The following is a 23,489-nucleotide window of genomic DNA, read 5'->3' on the forward strand; positions in this document are numbered from 1 at the left end:
GTTACAAAGATAGAAGCAACCAACCCTAAAGCAAAGTGGATCTGGACAGCTCCAAGTAGCTTTAGGGGCTCAGAGCCAGATGACCAGCAGAGAGTGAGCTCTTCTTGGAATTCCAAGATGCTCCATCTTGAATAGTTGGCTGAAATTCACGTTCCCATGGATTTAGCTGTATCCTGATATAGGAACATGGACAATTGGTCTCATTGGTCAAACTCGCCATGCACGTGGGGAGCCCTTGCTCTCCTGTCTGTCTACATAGCCAATCACTCATCCTCTCTGTATGCAGGGGCCCTACTAGGCACACAGTTCTTAGTGTTTCAGAAGACTTATTCCTCCTTCCTGTTCCAACCCTAACACTGCCGAACTTAAGCTTGACATTTTCTGCCGTCATCCCAGATGGCAGTGGTGTACTTTGTGTACCACATGTGTGCGTGTGCACACGTGTGTGCATGCATGCACCAATACAAGTAATTTTCTACTTAGACTGTTCAATTTTTATATCAACAAGCCATATTCAAGCTAATGTTTTGATGATATTTGTTAAGTTGAAATCAAGTTAATTGTGGGTAGCAAAAAGCAAGGGACTTCCAACAAACTCCTATCTCCCACATCTCATTCATTCAATAAATACGTATTGAAAACTTCTGTGTGTCAGGCAATGTGGAGCAATGCAAATGATTTATTTCCAATCCTGCCTTCTATGGCACAGAGTAGGTGAACCGTCTTTGATGCCATTCCATGACCCATCAAGGCATCTGGTTTTACTCTCAACCCACAGGATTACTGTGCACGCACAGATACACGGAGAGCAAAGGTTAGGACTGATGTCAGAGAGATTTTAGAGGAATGAACAAAAACATAGTTATTAATCGGATATTCCAGATAAGGTGTCTGGAAGGAGAATAGGAGAGAATCATGGAGTCCATCCTCTGGTCCTGCTTTTAAATACCTGAGTTCAGATTCCAGCAGGAACCCCAGATCTGACACCAAGGAGGCTTTTTCACCAACCAAACTCAGTTCCTGTTTCTTCCTGTAAGAGATTAAATCTTGTACCCATCCATAGGTAGAGATTAAAAATAGCAATGATTTGGGTCCAACCTGACATGTAACTTTTTTTTATTTCTGTAGGAGAGAAGAATGAGGAACACATCAGCTTAGAGACAGACCCATGGACCCAGAGAAAGCTGTCAGATCTCACCCCACTTTTGTGATATAACCATGGTGCTTCAGAGGTCATGGACCACTCTTTCATCCCCACTCCTCCACTGTCCCCCAGACCGTTTGGGTTGCAGAGCTGGGACAGTGATGATCTACAGCACTCAAAACCACTTTCCCTGGGAGCCAAGACAGCTATTTTTCATTTAGTCCCTTAAATGTCTCTCTGTGTGAGTGAGACGCAGCCAGCTACCTTGTTGCCCAACACGTCAGAGAAGTGGGACTGTCCCACATTCGCTCTGCTCATATTTTTAATTGCTTAATAATAGTGAGTGGGCTTCCCTCCTCCCCTCCAGCATAGCAGCGTGGGGGACTTTGACATTCAGGCCTTGACGTGTGGGCAGCAAACACAGATGAGGCTGGGAAAATGTCAGCCTCCTACAGCTTCTCTCCCAGTGAATCACCATACATTATGACAGGGCACACCTCGTATCAGGAGCACCGGGCTGGCAGTCCAGGGAGCTCAGTTTCAGCCCCAGCTCCACTACTAAATTAACTGTGTGACGTAGAGCAAGTGGCCCACCCTGTGGGAGCCTCAAGCTCCTACTGCTTTGAAACATTTAAATGGCAATGAGAATTGGCAAAGAGGATATTTATGGAATACAGATCATAGGCACAGGCTCAGGATCCAGACCTCCTGGAGCCACTCCTGAATCCACTGCTTGCCAGTAGCAGGAACTCAGGAGAGTTACTTAATCTGTCTATGCCATGATACTCTCAATTGCAAAGCAAGCATAATAGTACCTACACAACACAGTTGTTGGAAGGACTTAGAACTGTGCATAGCATGTTGTATGCATTCAATACCTGTTTGTTGTTATTATTCCAATTCTAGCCATCTAACTGACTATATTTAAAGTTCCTAGGGAAGTATTTTCAAAGAGGAATAAAACATGAAAATTTCCCCCAGATACAGACTTATGGGGAAGATGAATACATGCATAAAATATTGGGGAGAGGAAAGTGGGCGCTGCCTGTGATGCACTGTGTAACAGAAGTGAGTGATGATACCATGTGTTCAGCATGTGCCAGAGGATGTGCAAAGGGCTCTGCCTGCATTCCCCATGGAATCATTACAGCTGCCCATGAGGCTGATCCCACTTTATAAAGTGGGAAGCAGTCTCAGAGAATCTGCCTTCAATCTCATAGCTTCTAAGTGGCAGAGACAGGATTCAAACCCGGGACTTAAGTCATTGCTCTTAACTCCATGTAAGTTATTGAACCTCTCTGAAGACTCTGAGGTGTCTTCATTTCTGAATAACAAGAGTGCCCACCAACAGAGCTGATGGGAGTAGATGAGCTTGTAGATGTAAACTGTTTTTGTTTGTTTGTTTCTGAGATGAAGTCTCACTCTGTTGCCCAGGCTGGAGTGCAATGGCGCAATCTCAGCTCACAGCAAGCTCCACCTCTTGGGTTCATGCCATTCTCCTGCCTCAGCCTCCCGAGTAGCTGGGACTACAGGCGCCCGCCACCACGCCCGGCTAATTTTTTGTATTTTTAGTAGAGATGGGGTTTCACCGTGTTAGCCAGGATGGTCTCAATCTCTTGATCTCATGATCCACCCGCCTTGGCCTCCCAAATTGCTGGGATTACAGGCGTGAACCACTGCGCCCATGTAGATGTAAACTCTTAATGTCGTGCCTGGTGTTTGGCAAGCACTTGTCAGACGTTAGCTTGTATCATCATCTCGTCATCATCATTGCTGTCACTGTTTCTTCATCATCATCATCATCATCCTCATCATCATCATCTATACTCAGTTTCCTTTCAGCTGATGGTCAGGACCACTTATCGATAAATGGATGATGGAACTTCCATTTTCAAAAGGGCTGTCAAGACGCCTTCCAAACCACCTCCTAGTAGGTGCTTGAAACATGACAATCAAACATTTATTCCTTAGGTTTTTCCCAGGCATTTGTCTTATGCCTGGGGTCTCCTTGTAAATATAACAGCCACCAGGAGGAATGAAGAACACATGATGCAATACTCAACCACATTCATTTAGTTATTTGAGAGAGGCCATACCCTAGGCAAGGAATTAAGAAGATGATGCAGAGGCAGAGGAAGATAGCAGAAGCGCCACTCCAAATGAGGACTGGAGAGTAGGGAGGAGATACAGCTGAGCGCGGTCTCCTTCATAGTTCCTCCAAGGACTACTCTGTCTCTGTCTGCTGAAAGGCTGGGCCCCAGCTTTTGGGCAGGGGTTGTATATGACCTGGGATCTCATTAGCATTGGCCACCAGAGTGCAGAGAGGTGAGTGATGGCTCCCCTAGAATGGAGGCTTGTTTGATGTAGGTTTGTCAACCCCACCATCCTTCACCAGCACCTGCAGCCAAGATTCATATCCTCTGTCAGAGGCTCATCCAACACCCCAAGCTGGCCTCCACCAGGGTCTAATTTTTATACCCTCTCTCTGAGAATGGCAAGCAATCTTTCAGGTCCTGGAAATGGGAAGACACACCGTAATGCTCCATTTTTCCTGGGAATTTCTTAGAGGTTGGAGGCAGAATAAACTAAGAAGAGGGAAACAGAGAGGAGGATTTAGAAGGAATGCATTAACTACAGTCTTTTACCTATTTTCTACCATTCTTGCTCATGCCATCACTCCCCCCAGCCCCATGCCAGGTTTCTAGGCAATATCACCTTGAATAATGGTATATTATTTAGTATCAGTTCAGGATACTGCTCTATCACAAGAGAAAATGCTCACCGAGAGAAAATGATGCCATGACATGCAAGACGAGATTCATATGAGGAATAAAATTCTTACATTGAGATGAAACTATTTGAATGGTTTAGTTGGAAGGTCTGTATTGCCTCTCCTTCATTTTGTGTCACCTGTGTTGCCATGTTTATATTCAATTTGTTAAGTCCCGGTTACATGCTGGGCAGATTGCTGAGGGCTGGGAGACACTCAATGCAGAGTATGGCTGAGTTCCTTCTCTAGGAGCTCATAGTCTTGAGCCTGTGACTATAAGCCTACCAAGGATAGGAACTAGGTCATGGGTTCCACAGTGGCTGGTATACAGCTTCTCAAGAACTGTCTTTTCAGATCTAAATTTCACAAGCATCTTTCATACAAAAATGATGTGGAAACCAACAGGAGTGAATTTTTTTATTCTTTTCCCTTATCTAATCCATTCTGAAGGGAATGGTGTTTTCCTCATTTTTCATTAAGCTTGGACAACAGTAAAGATCAATAGAAATTGGCACCATGCCCTTAGTCAGTATCACCATTCATTGTGTGGAACTAGCAAAACGGATTCTGGGCCAGAGGCTACAAGTTCATGCTGGCTCTCTCCTAGGTCACTGTGTGATTGTGAGGCCCCTGGGCCTCTCTGATCCTGGTGCCACGTAAAGCTGGCTCCTCTACCTGACAGATCAGGACCCGAGAGGCAGCAAGAGCTCCATGAGGCTTTAAAATCAGGGTTCTGAGCTGGGATCTGTGGGTTCAGCTCTCAAAGTCTACAACAGAGGAAACAAAATGGTGGCCCCCAGACATGGGTTTTGGCCCACATACGGTTTTAAAGAAAATTGAATTCATTCCAATTTTTAAAAATTAAGATACTATATACATTTTAAAATCTAGATGTCCAGCTCCCTTTGAAAACTATCAGAAAATCTGACAATGCTGGATCAGAAGCTGAACATGAAAACAGTCTTTTGCCATTGAAGATTGGCTGCATCCTTTAGACTGGGCCTGTGCTCTCTGGTCACCACAGTTCCTACCATAACCAGCTTTCCTCATTTAGGCCAACTCTCTGGAGCCTGTAGGCATCTGGCTGGTTAATAAACCTGACCAGGTTAACCAGTGGTCCAAGGCAGCGTGTGCCCGACAGTGCTGTGAGATTTACAGGTATAGGCACAAGATGGAACCCAAGAATCCAGAGGAAAGAGAGCTCCAGGGCATTGGGAAGGAAGCTGTTCAGGAAGTGAGTGAGAAATGTGTGTAGTCCTACTGCGGGCCCATGAGTAAACCTTTCTGGCTAGAGTGCGAGTTTGTGCAGGTGAACTGGTGGGGACAAGGCTGAGAATGGTAAGTTGAGCTCAAACTGTGGGAAGAAGGGCCCTCAATGCCAGGTAATATTTTTCTCTGCTTTCACACCAGAAACTCCAGATGTAATGTGGGGTTTAGGGACTAAGGCTGCCAAGCTCATCCCTGCATACACTTCCACCCTCACCTTCATAACAGGAGTTGGAGTGAAGATCTAGGCCTCAGGAAATACAAGGCTAAGTACAAAGTTCTGAAAGCCACCCTCAGCCTTCACAAAGTCCTCATCATGCAGGTTTCCTAAAGCAGCCAGAGGCATCCTACAAAGACCCAGTGGCAGCAGGAGACAAACACCCAGGGCAAATTCTCTCAAGGAAAAGAATGGGAGAAAGAAAGAAGGGAAAAACCTTCCTTTTGGCTTCATTAGAGCTCTTGCTTAACTGAGCTAAAAATAAAACTAATTGCTTTTGCTATTCTAATGTGAGAAATCAGTTTTTAAAGGATCAAGATTCTCTCCCTGGCTGGAGGAATCATTGAATCTGTAATAGACTGACTGCCAATGAATTATGAATGTCATAATCAAGCCTTCTTGGAAGGCCAAAGTATTGGTTACAAATGGGCACTATAATTAGAAATATACTGAAGCTGCCTAAAGCAGACCCCTCTCCCTACCCTTTGTCTTTTTTTTTAGGAGGGAAGAGGCATAGACTGCTCTTCATCAGGTATCTGGCTTGTTCTTGAACAATGCCCTGTTCTCACCGTTTGAGGAGACATTACAAGTGAGCATAGGAATAGCCACTCCTTCCCCCCCTTCTCCCTTTAAAAAGCCCCACCAAACTCCCCCAGCTGTGATCAGGAGAATGGTTCAATTCTCTTCATCTATTACCTGGAATTCTATATACTAAAGATACTTGGACAACAAGCAGCCTCTTTTTAAATCCAAGAGGACTAGGGTAGGGGCAAGTGTCAGTTGTCCACACCTTAATGGGAATCAGTTTGATCAAAACTTTTTGTCTGAACTAGCTGAGCTCTGCAGAACTGGAACCTGGAGGGCAGGAGGTGTGCATTTCAAAAAAGCAAATGAGAGGAGAAGGGCCATATTGAAGACTGAGAATCAAGGGAACATAAATGTGAACAGGGCTGCTGCCCTGCTCCAACCCCTCAACCAGGAAGGAGAGGAGATCCCCGCCCCCCAACACAAAAGCTAGACAATGTGAAAAAACCAATCTAGATTGACAGAGCCAATAACATCCCTCCAAGAAATTATCATGTTCGAAAAGAGGTTGCCTTACCTATTTTTTTTTTTTTTTGAAGGTGAAGCCATTTTGAGCAAAAAATGGCTGGGGGTTGCTGTCCTTCTTCAAACCTTCTACCTTTAACTTGGTCCCTAGAGATAGAATCAGTTCTAGCCAGAAAACTCTTTCAGCAGGAGCTACTTCCAAGTGCTTATCTCAGCCATGGAAGTGGCCAGTTAGGGGAAGGGAGTAAGGGCTCTGCTTCTCTCTGAGCCCTGTGAATTGAAAAATGAAGCAAGCACCTCAGTGCCTCACCACTTGCTAAGTGTGTCTGGATGGGCCAAATGACTGGTTCTCATCCCCAATTGCACATTAGATTCACCTGGGAGATTTTTAAATGTTAATGCCTGGTCATTCCCCAGCCCAATTGAATGTAATATCTAGGGGTGGCTTCAAGCATTACTATTCATTAAAACTTTCTGGTAATTCTAAAGCGCAGACATGGTTGAGAACCACTGAGCTAATCACTCCATTCCAGCACCTGTTCTCAATCTTCCTGCCTCTCCTCTCATTTCCCAGACCTAGACCAAGGGGCTTTTCTAGCACAAGAGGTTCTGGAGGCACCCTTCATCTCTCAGGGCAGGTGCCAGGTTTGGGGGCATCTCTATGCAGTGCCAAGGATGGCTCCCTGCCAACCCCCCAATTATTCCATTAGAAAAGAGCTTAAGGTATATTTTGTCCAGAGTAGCAAATAGGATTCATCTTCCAAGCCAACTCTGTTGGGCCAGAAGTGGGTCCTCACGGTACTGTATTGAGAAATCCTTCTCAACAGGTCATGTCCAAGCTCAGTGGGAAAAAATACCATGCTCAATTATCAATGTTAGCTCAGGGAGAAGAAGAGAGAAATGATGATACAGAAGCCTAGCATTTGTCAGTCCTAAAAAAAATTTCCTCATCTGGACTATGAGAAAAAAAGACCCAGAGAAAGGACATGATGTGCCCATTAACCAGTTCAATAAATCCACAAGTTAGCTTAGAAGATTTGATTTGTGTTTAATACTACAGAACCTTGCCACACAAAGTGAGGTCCACAGACCAACAGGGTCAGCATCTGCTGGAATATTGTTAGAAATTCAGAACCTCAGACTCCACACAAGACTTATTGAATCCAAGTCTGCATTTTAACAAGTTCCCCAGGTGATTCGTTTTTACAATGACCTTGAAAAGTGCTGCTAGAAAGTAGACAGAAGATGGGAATAGCAGTAAGCTCTGCCACAATCCAAATGAGGAATACATGGGGGGAAATCAAGCAAAGAACAATGCTAAGGCACGTAAGAGACAGAAACGTCTGCTGCCAGAAAGTAGAGAGATCCACATACGTGCAAAAGCACAGAAGGCTTTGGAAATCAGGAGGCCTATGGGTCAGGTCCTAGCAGACTGGTAGAATGGACAGAAAGGCACCTGCCACTCTCCAGCAGCTTTCTCTCACCCCAAGAGCCTGCTGTCTCTCACTCTCTGCCCTGACACAGCTCTGGACATCAATCCATTGCTTCTGCTGTGAGTCTTCTCTCCCCAACAGGCCTGTAAGCTCTTCGAGGCCAGAAATGGCATCTTCTCCCTGTCCTGATTCCTGTACCTATCCACACAGGATAAGGCTTGTAAGGACCACTCAAAACATTTTTGAATACATGAGTGATTGATGTGATGAATGATTTCAGCAAGAAATGACTGAAGCCAGGGCGGTAAGAACACAGAGGCCAGCTCCATTCCGCCCCTCTCCATCAAGTTGCCACTCCAACTTGACCCAGTGGAATTTAGGCTGGTACCAAAATGATCAGACTATGACTTTTTTAAAATGAACACTTAACCTAAAATCCCAAACCTCCCTTAGCTCTGGCTTGGCTGCTAATCATCTGGGGTCCCTTTATCCTGGAAGGAAACTCTCTAGGCTCTGGTCCACATGCATAGCTGAACCCCAGAGGGAGAGAAATGGATGATGAGGCTTGGGGAAAGCGTGTGGAGGCCTCCTAAAATGCTATGGGACAGGGGTAACACTCCCTCTGGAGGGTCAGCTGTCCTTTAGTGAAGATGTTCCTTCTGATAGTACAGAATTCAAAGGCCCAAAGGATTCAAAGGGTCCAGCAAGTTCTGTAGACCCTACCCACTCCCAGCCCATCCCACAAAGTCAGTGTATGTGGAAATACTTTAAAGAGATGTGAAATGCAAGGTATCATCATTACTGTATGAAGGAAAGCCTCAAATAGAATATTATAGTCATAGGTATTTTCCATACATTTATTTATTCACACAGTCCTGCATTTGTGAACTTTGCAGAAAAAGATAGTGCAGGCTCTGGGGTGACAGTGCCTGTGTTTGAATCCTGACCCTGGCACTTTTTAGTTGTATGACCTTGAGCAAGTTATTTAATTTCTCCATGCCTCACGATATGCATTAATAAAATGGAGATAATAGTAGTACTGCTTCTGTCACAGAAGTGCTCTGGGAATTAAATGAGCAAATGTATATATGAGTGTGTGGTTTAGTTCCTAGACACATTACATATTCAATAAATGTCAGCAATTACCCACCTTACCTTCATGGCCCATCCACTGCACATCTCTCCCCCATGCCCACACAATTAATGTTGCCACTAGTTGCCCAGATTCTCCATGAATACCACCAGGCCTGGTACAGAGCAGCATTTCATGCTGCAAAGAGATCGGTGCCCTCTGACATTTGACTCTTTACAATTACTATTCTCTTGGGGCACATTCTCAGCAAGCCAGAAAAAAGTACTTGATAATCTAATTTATGTGGAAGTGTTATAGACTTATAAATGTCTATATTCCTTTTGAGGTACAGAATATTTTGTCTTTAAAAAGGAACCTAAAGCTAGCAATGCCTCAACAAAAAGAGATTAAGGCAAGAGCAATGGAATTTCAGGAACAGTTATAGATCAGGCCGTTAGGTGTTTTTAAATTGAATGAGGAGAGAATCCTGAGTGCCCAACTCCATGGACAATCCTCTTTCTAATTCAATACAAGAAGGCAAGAAGATTCTAGAAAGAATTTCAAGGTAGGTGGATGATCTAGTTGGTTCACTGTTCCTGAAATTGGAGTCATTCTTTGTAAGGTAAGAGTATACAGGTACATCTGTATCTCTGTTATCCCCATCCTACAACTGAAGACTGCAGGGACTCCCTCTGCCCTGAACATCGAGGTCCCCATTGGGCCAAGGAACCTCAAGCTCATCCTTCCTGAGCACTCTTCAGGCACAAACCTGCAGAAATCTCCACCATTTTCTCACCTCTATCCAAGGAAAACATCCTCCAACCAGGTGCAGCGAAACATGGTGCTAACAGCAGGAAGGCTTAACAGAGTTGTGCCTCCTTCTCTAGAGCTGATCATGTATGTACAGGAAACGTAAGAGGCCAGAGAAAATGGTACAGGAATGGTTGCAGGTCTATCCCTACCTCTAAGCCGCATCTCAGGCCCCATGCAAGGGTATTTCAGGCATCCAGAGAGAAGAGCTGGAACTTTGTTTTCTAGCTCTTCCTACTCACTTGGCTTCCAGAAGCTTTGGTATAACTTTCCTACCTTCATCATGTCGTATAACTTCACATGCATGCAACACACACAACCAAGACAATCATAGTAGACACAACAAATGCACAGCATGGGGCAGCAGCAGTTCTCGCCCCTGAATGGTGTAGATTTCACCTTTGCAGTAAAAAGGTATGAGCAAGCTGGGTGTGGTGGTGCATGCCTGTAGTCCCAGCTACTCAGGAGGCTGAGGCAAAAGGATCACTTGAGCCTGTGAGTCCGAGGCTGCAGTGAGCTATGATCATGCCACTGCCCTCCAGCCTGAGCAACAGAGCAAGACCCTGTCTCCTAAAAAAAAAAAAAAAAAAAAAAAAAAAAAAAAAAAAAAAAGATCAAAAAAGGCCCAGCTGGCCAACTCCCTCTTTTTGCAGAGAACTACACTGAGTTTTAGCAGAAGGGCATTTCTTGCCCTAGGTCAGAGAGAGAGGCTGTAACTGAATCAGGACTAAAACTCAATTCCTTTTTACTACCTTCTGCTAAGAGCTCCCTTTTACCGGGTGACTTCACACAGGTAATTTCTGGTGGTGGTTAACAGCAGATATCCAAAATACAGATAAGACTACAGTTGGAGGGTTCTTCCTGTCTTGACTTTATCCTGAGCCTCCGGAACAATGAAGTCTTGGTTATGTGCAGGATCCCAGCCTGCTTTGGTACTGCTAGCAATACCTTTTTTATTTAAGGGACAGGGTCTTTCTTTGCCACCCAGGTTGGAGTGCAGTGGCACATTCATAGCTCACGGCAGCCTTGAAATCCTGGGCTCAAGCGATCCTCCCACCTCAGTGTCCCAAGTAGCTGAGACTACAGGCACACTCCAGCAAGCCCAGCTGGATTTTTAATTTATATTTCCTTTGAGACAGCATATCTCTCTGCCACTCAGGCTGGAGTGCAATGGCTCAATCATCTCACTTTAGCCTTGAACTCCCGGGCTCAAATGATACTGCCACCTCAACCTCCCAAGTATGCTACTACAGGAACACAAACTCCTTTTTTAAAGTTTTTGTAGATATGGGGTCTCACTATGTTGCCTAGGCTGGTCTTGAACTCCCAGGCTCAAGCAGTCCTCCTACCTCAGCCTCCCCAAATGCTGGGATTACAGGTGGGAGCTACTGTACGCCTGGCCTTATCTAAGCTGTTTCCCTGAAAATCCCCGTCTTGGGTAATGATTCCATTGGCCCCACCATGCCCTGTCCTGCCTCCCTGGCTGTGCCCAAACTTGGTCCCTGCCTGCCTGCCTCACTGTCTGGGTCTCGAGCTCCTGTGACACGACTCCTCTCTCTTCCTGGAGTGATCCAAGCCCTGCCACTTCCTGACTTTGCCCACACTGTGCCCTCTGCCTGGGGCAACTTCATGTCTGCCCTTTGTCCCTTAGGTCTCAGCCCAGGCACAAGCCCCTACCTCCAGAGGTCATCCAGGCCTCACCAGGCTATACCCTCTCGTAAAATCAGATTCCCTCCCTTCAGGGTAGGTTTATAATGAAACCCTCCTTAAAGGCCAGGTGCGGTGACACCCATCTGTAATCCCAGCACTTTGGGAGGCTGAGGTGGATGATCACTTGAGGCCAGGGGGTCGAGACCAGCCTGGGCAACATAAGGAGACTCTTGTCTCTCTTGTCTCTATAACAAATTTAAAAATTAGCTCACCAGGCCAGGCTCAGTGGCTCATGCCTGTAATCCCAACACTTTGAGAGGCCGAGGCAGGTGGATCACAAGGTCAGGAGTTCGAGAACAGCCTGGCCAACACGGCAAAACCCTGTCTCTACTAAAAATACAAAATTAGCCAGGCATGGTGGTGCATGCCTGTAATCCCAGCTACTTGGGAGGCTGAGGCAGGAGAATCACTTGAACCCAGGAGATGGAGGTTGCAGTGAGCCAAGTTTGTGCCATTGCACTCCAGCCTGAGCAACAGAGCAAGACTCTGTCTCGAGAAAATAAAAACACACAAAAAATTAGCTCACCATGATGGCACATGCCTATAGTCCTAGCTACTTGGGAGGCTGAGGTGGGAGGATTCCCTTCAGCCCAAGAATTTGAGGCTGCAGTGAGCCACTATGATTATGCCACTGCACTCTAACCTGGGCAAAAGTGAGACCCCAGGCTAGAGTGCAGTGGCGTGATTTCAGGTTACTGCAACCTCCGCCTCCCAGGTTCAAGCGATTCTCCTGCCTCAGCTTCCTGAGTAGCTGGGACTACAGGTGCCTGCCACCACACCCAGCTAATTTTTGTATTTTTGGTAGAGACAGGGTTTCACCATGTTGGCCAGGATGGTCTCGAACTCCTGACCTCATGATCTGCCTGCCTCAGCCTCCCAAAGTACTGGGATTACAGGCGTGAGCCCCCACACCTGGACACATTACTTAATATTTCTGTGCCTTGGTTTCTTCATCTGCGAAATGGGATTCTTGTGAGAATGCAAAGGGATTCCCAGGGCAGTTCCTAGTGCATAGTCTGGCTGCCTTTGTGTGTGTGTTTGTGTGTGTGTTTAATATAGAGACAGGGTCTCACTATGTTGCCTAGGCTGGTTTCAAACTCCTGGTCTCCAGTGATCCTCCTGCTTCGGCCCAAAGTGGTGGCATTACAGGTGTGAGTCACCACACCTGGTCACTTTATATTATTATTATTTTTTTCTTTTGAGACAGGGTCTCGCACTGTCGCCCAGGTTGGAATGCAGTGGTGCAATCTCAACTCACTGCAAACTCCGCCTCCTGGGTTCAAGCAATTCTCCTGCCTCAGTCTCCCGAGTAGCTGGGATTACAGATGCCTGCCACCACACACAGCTAATTTTTGCATTTTTAGTAGAGATGGGGTTTCACCATATTGGCCAGGCTGGTCTTGAACTCCTGACCTCAAGTGATCTGCCCGCCTCGGCCTCCTGAAGTGCTGGGATTAGAGGAGTAAGCCACTGCTCCTGGCCAATTTTTTAAGGCAATGTAATCAGCCCAAGTCCAGGGCAAGGGGCAGCTGGTACCAAGATCTGGCCTCATTGGCCATGTTATCCAAGAGGCCTCTGCCTGCCTGCAAAGTAGTACTGCACACTGGGATCTCCCTGGACCAAATCCCAGCTTCAGTTTTGGGTACTTCCTCATAAGCGTTGACTACCCCAGAGTGTGAGGGATTTTGTGGCCTGGTCCCAGGCATGCACTCACCAGTCAATGGCATCACGGGGCTGGCCATGGCCTCCCAAGCCACAAAAGCAACCATATTTCATATAGGCGATGGGGGTTCGGGGACCAACACAACCCACAGTTCCTGCCAGTTCCAGGATCCCACGCCGGTACACATGTAATGTCCTGGAGGCTGGGGGGTAAACAAAGGTGACAGGCTGCAGGTCAGGGCTTCCCAGACCCCTGGGAAGGGCATTAGCCTGAGACGAGCCTAGGTGTTACAGCCTGGCTGTCTGGGTTTGAATCCTACTTCCTAGCTGTGTGACCTTGGACAAATTCCTAACCTCTCTGGGCCTTGGTTTCCTCACTGTGAAATGGCAGATAAGCTGACTTCAACTCATATGAACGAAATGAGATAATGAGTATAAAGCCCCTGGTGCATGAAAAGGCTATTATAATCCAGCTGGGCTCAGTGGCTCACACCTGTAATCCCAACATTTTGGAAGGCCCAGGCGGGCAGATCACCTGAGGTCAGGAGTTCAAGATCAGCCTGGCCAACATGGTGAAACCCCGCCTGTAGTAAAAATACAAAAATTAGCCGAGCATAGTGGTGCACACCTGTAATCCCAGCTACTAGGGAGGCTGAGGAAGAAGAGTCACTTGAACCTGAGAGGGGAAGGTTGCAGTGAGCCAAGATTTTGCCACTGCATTCCAACCTGGGCGACAGAGCAAGACTTTCAAAAAAAGAAAAAAAAAAAGGCTAACTATTATAATCAACGTCCTCAAGGTAGCCAAGAAGGGAAAAAAGAGTCATGCATGAAACGTTTGTCCAGTTCCCTGTGTTGGGCACTGGGCATCACGGATGACCCTACAGGTGTCTGTCACCAAGGTGGGCTCCTCTGTGGCAGCTCCCGGGCCCTGGCACTGCCCTGTGCTCATGACTTCCCCTCCAGACTCAGGCTCAGGGCCCTTGGTATCTCCTCTTATTTTCACTGCCAGACAAGAAGGCCCCTTGGCCTGAGCCCAGCCATTTTTCTAGATCTTGGCACAGCTCGGACATGTAATGGTGCCTAATGCATGTGACTGGAACCCCTGCACTGGACATGTAGGAAAGGAGGCCAGCCGGGAAATGTAACCCCACATTCCCACAGCCAGCAGGATCTCAAGCAGAGGCTTCAACCCAGGCTTCTGACTTGCAAACCAGTGCTTCTTCCTCCTTACACAGTAACATTAGGGGAAGGTGGCCTTCGGGGTTGCCAGAGCCGAGTGGTACCAGCAATAGAGTGGAAACACTCACACACAGGCTTGCCTGCTTCCTGGGTTAGGGTTAGGGTTTATACGGCTCCGGGAAGTTGATGCATTGTGTTTGATCATTTTTTTTTTTTTTTTTTTTTTTTAGGCAGAGTCTCATTCTTGTTGCTCAGGCTGGAGCATAGTGGTGTAATCTTGCTCGCAGCAACTTCTGCCTCCCAGGTTCAAGCACTTCTCCTGCCTTAGCCTCCCAAGTAGCTGGGATCACAGGCGTGCACCACCACGCCCAGCTAATTTTTGTATTTTTAGTAGAAACGGGGTTTCACCATCTTGGCCAGGCTGGTCTCAAACTCCTGACCTCATATGATCCACTGCTTTGGCCTCCCAAAGTGCTAGGATTATAGGCATGAGCCACTACACTCATCCTGATCATCTTGTCTCTCTTTTTTTTTAGAGACAGGGTCTTACTTTGTCACCAACACTGGAGGGCAGTGGCACAATCATAGTTCACTGCAGCCTCCAAATCCTGGGCTCAAGCGATCCTCCTGCCTCAGCCTCCAGACATACAGGCATGCACCACCATGCCCAGCTAATTTTTAAATTTTTAGTAGATACGGGGTCTCACTATGTTGCCCAGGCTGTTCACAAACTCCTGGCCTCAAGTGATTCTCCTGCCTTGGCCTCCCAAGGTGCTGGGATTCCAGGCATGAACCACCATGCTCAGTCTCATTTCTGTTTTATCTTGAACAGTTTTCATCACACTGACTTTTTTGAGAAGTCCAGGCCAGATTTAAATTCCATTTTGTTTTTTAATCAGTGGAAAAAGTAGCATATTTATGTTGGAGGACAAAGATGAATCAAAGAGGAAGAAAATGTAAAACACATTTGGGGCCAGGCGCGGTGGCTCATGCCTCTAATCCCAGCACTTTGGGAGGCTGAGGCAGGCAGATCACCTGAAGTGAGCAGTTCCAGACCAACCTGACCAACATGGAGAAACCTTTTTCTACTAAAAATACAAAATTAGCTGGGCACGGTGGTGCATGCCTGTAATCCCAGCTACTTGGGAGGCTGAGGCAGGAGACTCGCTTGAACCCGGGAGGCAGAGGTTGCAGTGAGCCGAGATCGTGCCGTTGCACTCCAGCCTGGGCAACAAGAGTGAAACTCCGTCTCAAAAAACAAAAACAAAAACAAAAACAAAAAAAACACATGAAAATAAAATGGCATTTGCAGTTGAAAGCTTTGCCTTCCTCTCTGGATCGTCACTCTCCCAGCAGCCCACGCCTCTGCCTCAAACCTCCATGGCTCCCACGAGTCTGGATAAAGCTAAGGAGTCTCAATGCACCCCAAGTCCTGGGGGTAGTCAGCCCCTCTCACCCCTCCCTCATCCTCTCACACAAGAGTCATTTACTCTTCCTCCAGTTATGCCCCCTCACGCAGACACTCTGCTGCTCAAATGCCCTCACCCCATCCTCAGCCTGCTCCCAGGCCACCTCCCTTCAGAATCCACCTTGCCTGCCAGGTGGCCATAGGGACCCTCGCCATACTGTCTGCTTGTGGCAGTGCCCTCCAGCATGGGGTGTCTTCCAGAGCAGATCTCTGGCCAAGCGCAGTGGCTCATGCCTGTAATCTCAGCACAATCGGAGGCCAAGGCAGGTGGATCACCTGAGGTCAGGAGTTCGAGACCAGTCTTGCTAACATGGTGAAACCCTGTCTCTACTAAAAATACAAAAATTAGCCAGGTGTGGTGGCGCATGCCTGTAGTCCCAGCTACTCAGGAGGCTGAGGCAGGAGAATCTCTTGAACCCGGGAGGTGGAGGTTGCAGTGAGCCGAAATCGTGCCACTGCACTCCAGCCTGGGCAAGAGTGAGACTCTGTCTCAAAAAAAAAAAAAAAAAAAAAAAATGCTGAGCTCTGATATAAGCTGCCCTGGCACACAGTGAGCTTCCAGAAATGGTCCCTTGACCTCTAAATCCATCAAGACCCAGGGAACACACCCTCTCTGAGCACCCTGACAATGTCCCAGTCCCAACACCGTACCCTGAAGCTGTCCCCAAAGGTTCCCCTGCCACCCTCCCTGACCACTCTCTGGTATCTCAGAGCCCTAGCAACAGCCCTATAGAGGGAGGGTTCTAGGCACGGGGCGGGCATCCAGCACTGTGCTTATAACCAAGCCAAACACTCCCTCTGTGCCAACATAGGTGGGGCAGGTCACGCTAGGGTCTGTTTGCCCTGTCTGCCCGCTGCAGCCTCCTCGGGGAGGGCCAGGGTTGTCTGTGCATCCTGTGAGCCCCTGGGTCTATGTGCACATATGTGTGTCTGTGCGGCTCTGTGTGTGTGTGTGTGTGCCTGTGTGTACACGGCTCATCTGAATTGTCCTGAGTGCGGTCCCGGGTATCCTTGAGCTGTGTGTGCTTGTGTCCCCCTAGCGGTATCTCAGTATTTTTGCCTGTGGGAGCCGCACACAGCGAGCTGCACACCTGAGGGCCAGGTGAGTCTGGGGCTGGTGCTGTGCCTCCGCATCTGTGTGCTGGCAGTGTCTGCATAGTACTCTGCAGGTACATGTATCTGTGCACCCCAGAAATAGGCAGTCACCCAGGGGACCTCTCTACAGTGACCCCAAAGGATGGATAGTGAGATAGGGGCAGTATGTTCTATTTTTTTTTTTTTTTTTTTTGTCACAGGGGTTTCTTGTACAGGGGCACGATATATTCTCCCACCACCAAGCCGGGCCTTTCTGCCCCTGCTCCTCCCACCCTCTGGTGTCTCACATCTCAGGGACAGGTGAAATGAAGGATAAGTTCACGGACCCCAGATCAGGACAACCGGGAGGCTTCCGGGCTGCCGGAGAGGGTCACAGCCGGTTAGGGGAGGGAGCCAGGAGAGGACTCTGCACCCCTGGGGAAGGACTGGGCTAGTTCTGGGTCCCTGGGAGGAGTGAGTGGGGCGCCCTGCAGAAGGCTGGGGCGCACAGTGTGGGTGAGCATTAGAAGAGCGAGCTGGGGGCTCTAGGGCAACTAGGAACTTGGAGAGGGATGGGAGGCAGGGCTGCTGGGTCCCTAGGAAGGGCTGGAGGAATCCCGGAACGCCTGAGTTCCGGGAAAGCCCCTTCCTCACTCACCCTCGCCGGACCCGGGGCCAGGTCGAAGCAGCAGCAGCAGCAGCGACGGCAGCAGCAGGAGCAGCATGATTGGCAGGCACACAGGTAGCGGCCCCATCGGAGGGTGGCAGAGGTGGGACGGTGCTGCCGGGCCACCGGAGGCACCAAGCTCAGGGTACACACACCCCGGCTGCCACGCCCTGGCCCGGCCCCCGACCTCACCTTCCGTCGGGGCCCAGGCGGAGGCAGCTAGGGGCGGGCACCTGGGGCGGCGCAAAGGCGTCCTGATCTCTGCATCTTGGCCACTGAAGGGGCTGGAGAGGCCGCGGGGCGCTGAGGACAGGACCGGGAGTCAGGCTCAGGGAAGTCTCCTCGGAATAAGGGAGGAAAAGGCGCTCTTTTGATGTTATTATTCCCCCAGCCCCTCCCCCGCTCACGTGGGCGCCCAAAGGGGACAGAAGACTTGGAGGAGGGGTAGTCCTGAATTTACTTTAACATTTTATTTTATTTGGCCGGGCGCGGTGACTCACGCCTGTAATCCCAGCACTTTGGAAGGCGCAGGCTGGCGGATCACCTGAGGTCAGGAGTTCAAAACCAGCCTGGCCAATATGGCAAAGCCGTCTCTACTAAAAATACAAAAATTAGCCGGGCATGGTGGTGCGGACCTACAATCCCAGCTACTTGGGAGGCTGAGACACAGGAATCGCTTGAACACGGAAGGCGGAGGTTGCAGTGAGCCAAGATCACACCACTGCATTCCAGCCTGGGTGAGAGCCAGACTCTGTCTCTTTCTCGCTCTCTCTCTCTCTCCCTCTCTCTCTCTGTCAGTCTGGAGAGAGTTGATTGTCCCCGGTCAGTCTCTCTAGTCGAGAGAGAGAGAGAGAGACAGAGGCTGGGCACAGGTCTCACGCCTGTAATCCCAGCACTTTGGGACACCGAGGCGGGTGGATCACCTGAGGTCAGGAGTTCAAGACCAGCCTGGCCAACATGATGAAACTCCGTCTCTACTAAAAATACAAAAAATTCCCCGGGTATGGTGTTGGGTGCCTATAATCCCAACTACTCAGGAGCCCGAGGCAGGAGAATCGCTTGAACCCAGGAGGCAGATGTTGCAGTGAGCGAAGATTGCACCACTGCACTCCAGCCTGGGCAACAAGAGCGAAACTCCATCACACACAAACACATACACACACACACACACACACAAAAAATTAACCAGGCACGGTGGCACGTGCCTGTAGTCTCAGTGGCTCAGGAGGCTGAGGTACAAGAATCGCTTGAATCTGGGAGGCGAAGGTTGCAGTGAGCCAAGATTGCACCACTGCACTCCAGCCTGGGTGACAGAGTAAGACACTATCACAAGGCCGGGCACGGTGACGCATGCCTGTAATCCTAGCGATTTGGGAGGCCGAGGTAGGTGGATCACCTGAGGTCAGGAGTTCAAAACCAGCCTGGCCAACATGGTGAAACCCTGTCTCCACTAAAAATACAAAAAAATTAGCTGGGCATGGTGGTGGGCACCTGTAATCCCAGCTACTCAGGAGGCTGAGTCAGCAGAATTATTTGAACCCAGGAGGTGGAGGTTGCATTGAGCCAAGATCGCGCTATTCCACTCCAACCTGAGCAACAAGACCGAGACTCTGTCTCAAAAAAAAAAAAAAAAAGACTCTGTCTCAAAAAAAAAAACGAGAAGTCTTCATCTGTGATCTTGGGAAAAGCTGCTCACATCAAGGATGCCATCTTCTTCCGGTGAAAAACTTCCCTTTTGTGAGATTATGAACCCAAAGTTCAAGGTCCTAAAGTTTTGCTGTAGTGTGGATGGCAAGGACATTCTTTCTCTGATGTTCTCAGAAGATCCAATCTTCAGGTTCTAGATTGTGAAGGAATTGATTGTCCCCAGTCAGTGAGCCATAAAAAGCTTTCAGTACCTGGTGAAAATACTCTGTACCATAATGATCTACTGTTGTAATATCAGCCCTCCTGCATGGGAAAGCAACCAGAAAACATGCATCGAAAATGACAATTGACAACTGAAATGTTCAAACGGCCCATGAGGTAGCCAAATGCACCTGAAGCTTTGATTGTCTTCCCAGGAACATGGATTTGACAAACGAAACATTGGTTGTGAACTATTTTAGCAATTTATAAGTCAGCACACTGATACATACTTAATTTAGATCATTTTATCTTTTCCATGATGAGTCATGGAAGGCAGAGCCCTTTGTTTTTTGTTTTTAGACAGAGTTTCATTCTTGTTGCCCAGGTTGGAGTGCAATGATGCTATCTCGGCTCACCACAACCTCCGCCTCCTGGGTTCAAGCGACTCTCCTGCTTCAGCCTCCCGAGTAGCTGGGATTACAGGCATGAGCCACCACAACCGGCTAATTTTTTGTATTTTTAGTAGAGATGGGGTTTCTCCATGTTGGTGAGGCTGATATCGAACTCCCGACCTCAGGTGATTCACCCGCCTCGGCCTCCCAAAGTGCTGGGATTACAGGTGTGAGCCATCACGCCCAACTGCAGAACCTTTAATAACAAACACTTTAAGGAGTCAGGAAGGACAAGGTGACCATCTTGATTCTCCATGAGTCCATGGTTAACATCGGACTTACGTGCTCTTGAATATCAGTTGTTTCTCCAGTTTACGTACATAGCACTGATACCTAATGGGTAATCATAGGTAATTTGACTTAGACCTTGGAGTTCATTCAAATTGTATATCTAGGCTGGGCAAGCCCACAAAAAATTAGCTGGGCATGGTGGCACAAGCCTGTAATCCCAGTTACTTGGGAGGAGATGGGAGAATCCCTTGAACCCAGGAGGAGGAGGTTGCAGTGAGGGGAGATTGCTCCACTGCACTCCAGCCTGGGCGACAGAGTGAGACCCTGTTTCAAAAACAACAAAAAAGGCGTGGTGGCTCATGCCTGTAATCCCAGCACTTTGGGAGGCCGAGGCTGGCAGATCAACTGAGGTGGGGATTTCCAGAGCAGCCTGACCAACATGGAGAAACCCTGTCTCTACTAAAAAATACAAAATTAGCAGGGAATGGTGGCTCATGCCTGTAATCCCAGCACTTTGGGAGGCTGAGGCAGGTGGATCACCTGAGGTTGGGAGTTCAAGACCAGCCTTACCAACATGGTGAAACCCCGTCTCTACTAAAAATTCAAAAAAATTAGCCAGGCATAGTGGTGGGCGCCTGTAATCCCAGCTACTTAGAAGGCTGAGGTACGAGAATCACTTGAACCCGGGAGGCAGAGGTTGCAGTGAGCCAAAATCACGCCATTGCACTCCAGCCTGGGTGACAGATTGAGACTCCGTCTCAAAAAAGCAATAAGCAAATAACAAAAACAAACAACAACAACAAAAACCAAACTGTTTATCTAAACAATTTCGGTATCAGCTGTTTTAACATAAAAATTTAGCAAAGTATTTTTTTGGTATTCAATTAATTTTTTGTCTCGCTTGGGTTAGCACTGATACTTTTCTTTCTTTCTCTCTTTCTCCCCTTCCTTCCTTCCTTTCTTCTTTCTTTCTTTCTTTATTTCTTTCTGTCACCCAGGCTGAAGTGCAATGGCACGATCCTGGCTCACTGCAATCTCCGCCTCCCGAGTTCAACTGGTTCTCCTGCCTCAGGCTCCCAAGTAGCTGGGATTAGAGGTGCCCGCCACCATGCTCAGCTAATTTTGTATTTTTTTAGTAGAGACAGGATTTCACCATGTTGGTCAATTACAATTCACCTGTCTTCATGAATCGGCTCTGTCTAGGCAGTGGGCAATGTCAACCCCTTGAGCAGTTACAGTAGTGCTAACATGTCAAGTTTCTGGGCTCTCTCTCCCTGATTGGCCCTGGGGACCCTGTTCAACTGTATGCCAACAAACACATTGTCATGAATTAAGAATATTCACAAATAGTTTACAAATTTTGGAGAAATTAGGCGGAGACAGAAATATGACTCAAATTCTATTTATGAAAGTATACTCGCTGGATGGGGTGGCTCATGCCTGTACTCCCAGCACTTTGGGAGGCCAAGGCAGATGGATCACCTGAGGTCAGGAGTTTGAGACCAGCTTGGCCAACATGATGAAACCCCATCTCCACTAAAAATACAAAAAGTTAGCCAGGTGTGGTAGTGGGCACCTGTAGTCCCAGCTGTTCCAGAGGCTGAGGCAAGAGAATCACTTGAACCTCTGAGGCAGAGGCTGCAGTGAGCTGAGATCGCACCATTGCACTCCAGCCTGGGCGGCAGAGTGAGACTCTGTCTCAAAAAATAAATATAAAAAATAAAAAGCTGCTATGCTCCATTAATTCCTGCAGGCCCGACAAAGGCAGCCTAGGAATTCTAGATCAATGGAATGAATACAACTTGCTAGAAATACATAGGAAATAAAATGACTATTCACAGAACCAAATAAAAGCCTTCCACTAGAAACTAAAAATAATAATAATAATAATGGTTTTATATATATGCATACACAAGCAAAGCCAGAAGAGAATAAATAGCAAATGAATGAAAATTAGAAGCAAAAACAAGTAACTAGGAAACCATCTCTACATTTTTTTTACTCAATCTACCCTGAATGCTACAGCATTATTCAGGACCCCAGAAAACACAATAATACTTTATTCCTGATAAACAATTCAATGTCCTTAAGTCCACCAATATCACCATACATTCTGTGCAATCAAGAAATTTACTCAGCTGGGTGCAGTGGCTCACACCTGTAATTCCAGCACTTTGGGAGGCCAAGGCGGGTGGATCACCTGAGGTCAGGAGTTCAAAAACAGCCTGGCCAACATGGCAAAACCCCATCTGTACTAAAAATACAAAAATTAGCCCAGTGTGGAGGCACATGCCCATAATCCCAGCTACTCGGGTGGCTGAGGCAAGAGAATTGCTTGAGCCTGAGAGGCAGAGTTTGCAGTGAGCCCAGATTGCGCAACTACACTCCAGCCTGGGTGACAGAGGGAGACTCCATCTGAAAGAAAAAAAAAGTTTGTAGACCTAACATTAACATTGTCATGTCCTTGATTATAGGAGGCCAACACATAATTTACTTATGAATGATCTATGGGGTGCAGCCTTTCCCAGATGCCTGAGGCCTTTTCTTGCTGAGTAGACATCTATCTGGCTGTTACATGATCTTAGGAACAGCTATTCATTTGGAAAAGGGTGTTGCAATGACTTTCTCTTTTGCATAAGAAGATGGGGGGCTGGGATCCTGAGATTTTAAAATTTCCTTTACAGCATACCCATATGTGCTCAATATTGAAAAGAGATGACAATTGGCCAGGCATGATGGCTCACACCTGTAATCCCAGCACTTTGGGAGGATGAAGTGGGCAGATCAGAAGGTCAAGAGATCAAGACAATCCTAACTGAAATGGTGAAACCCTGTGTCTACTAAAAATAAAAAAATTAGCTGGACATGGGGGCATGTGCTTGTAGTGTCAGCTATTTGGGAGGCTAAGGCAGGAGAATCGCTTGAACCCGGGAGGCAGAGGTTGCAGTGAGCCGAGATCACACCACTGTATTCCAGCCTGGCAACAGAAGGAGATTCCATCTCAAAAAAAAAAAAAAAGAAAAGAAATGAGATGACAATTGCAGTGCAAAATATCTGTTCCCTTTTGTTCCCCAGTGCCACTGCTACCCCATTCATCACCAATTTTTGTTGATGTCTCTTCCTGACTACTTTTTTTTTTTTTTGGAGATAAGAGTCTCACTCTGATGCCCAGGCTAGAGTGCAGTGGTGTGATCTCAGCTCATTGCAACCTCTGCCTCCAGGTTCAAGCAATTCTCCTGCCTCAGCCTCCCAAGTAGCTGGGACTACAGGCACGTGCCACCATGTCCAGCCAGTTTTTGTATTTTTAGTAGAGATAGGATTTTACCATGTTGGCCAGGCTCGTCTCGAACTCCTGACCTCAGGTGATCCACCCGCCTTGGCTTCCCAAAGTGCTGGGATTACAGGTGTGAGCCACCGTGCCTGGCCTTTTTTTTTT

General features: G+C 47.6%; 1 protein-coding gene across 1 annotated transcript; it reads right to left on the bottom strand.

Moving 5' to 3' along the window:
• Positions 1-1,354: 1,354 nt before the first annotated feature.
• On the bottom strand, positions 1,355-19,099 carry LOC129011936 (group 10 secretory phospholipase A2-like). The gene is made up of 3 exons (XM_054447348.2): positions 17,514-19,099; positions 13,187-13,337; positions 1,355-3,729 (listed from the first exon to the last, which is right to left on the bottom strand). Exons 1-3 carry the CDS (start codon positions 17,608-17,610, stop codon positions 3,651-3,653), a joined length of 327 nt encoding a protein of 108 aa, XP_054303323.1. The 5' UTR covers positions 17,611-19,099; the 3' UTR covers positions 1,355-3,650.
• Between the last annotated feature and the right edge of the window lie 4,390 nt (positions 19,100-23,489).

Source organism: Pongo pygmaeus, chromosome 14 (genome assembly GCF_028885625.2).
Source record: "Pongo pygmaeus isolate AG05252 chromosome 14, NHGRI_mPonPyg2-v2.0_pri, whole genome shotgun sequence".
NCBI classification, from domain to species: Eukaryota; Metazoa; Chordata; class Mammalia; order Primates; family Hominidae; genus Pongo; species Pongo pygmaeus.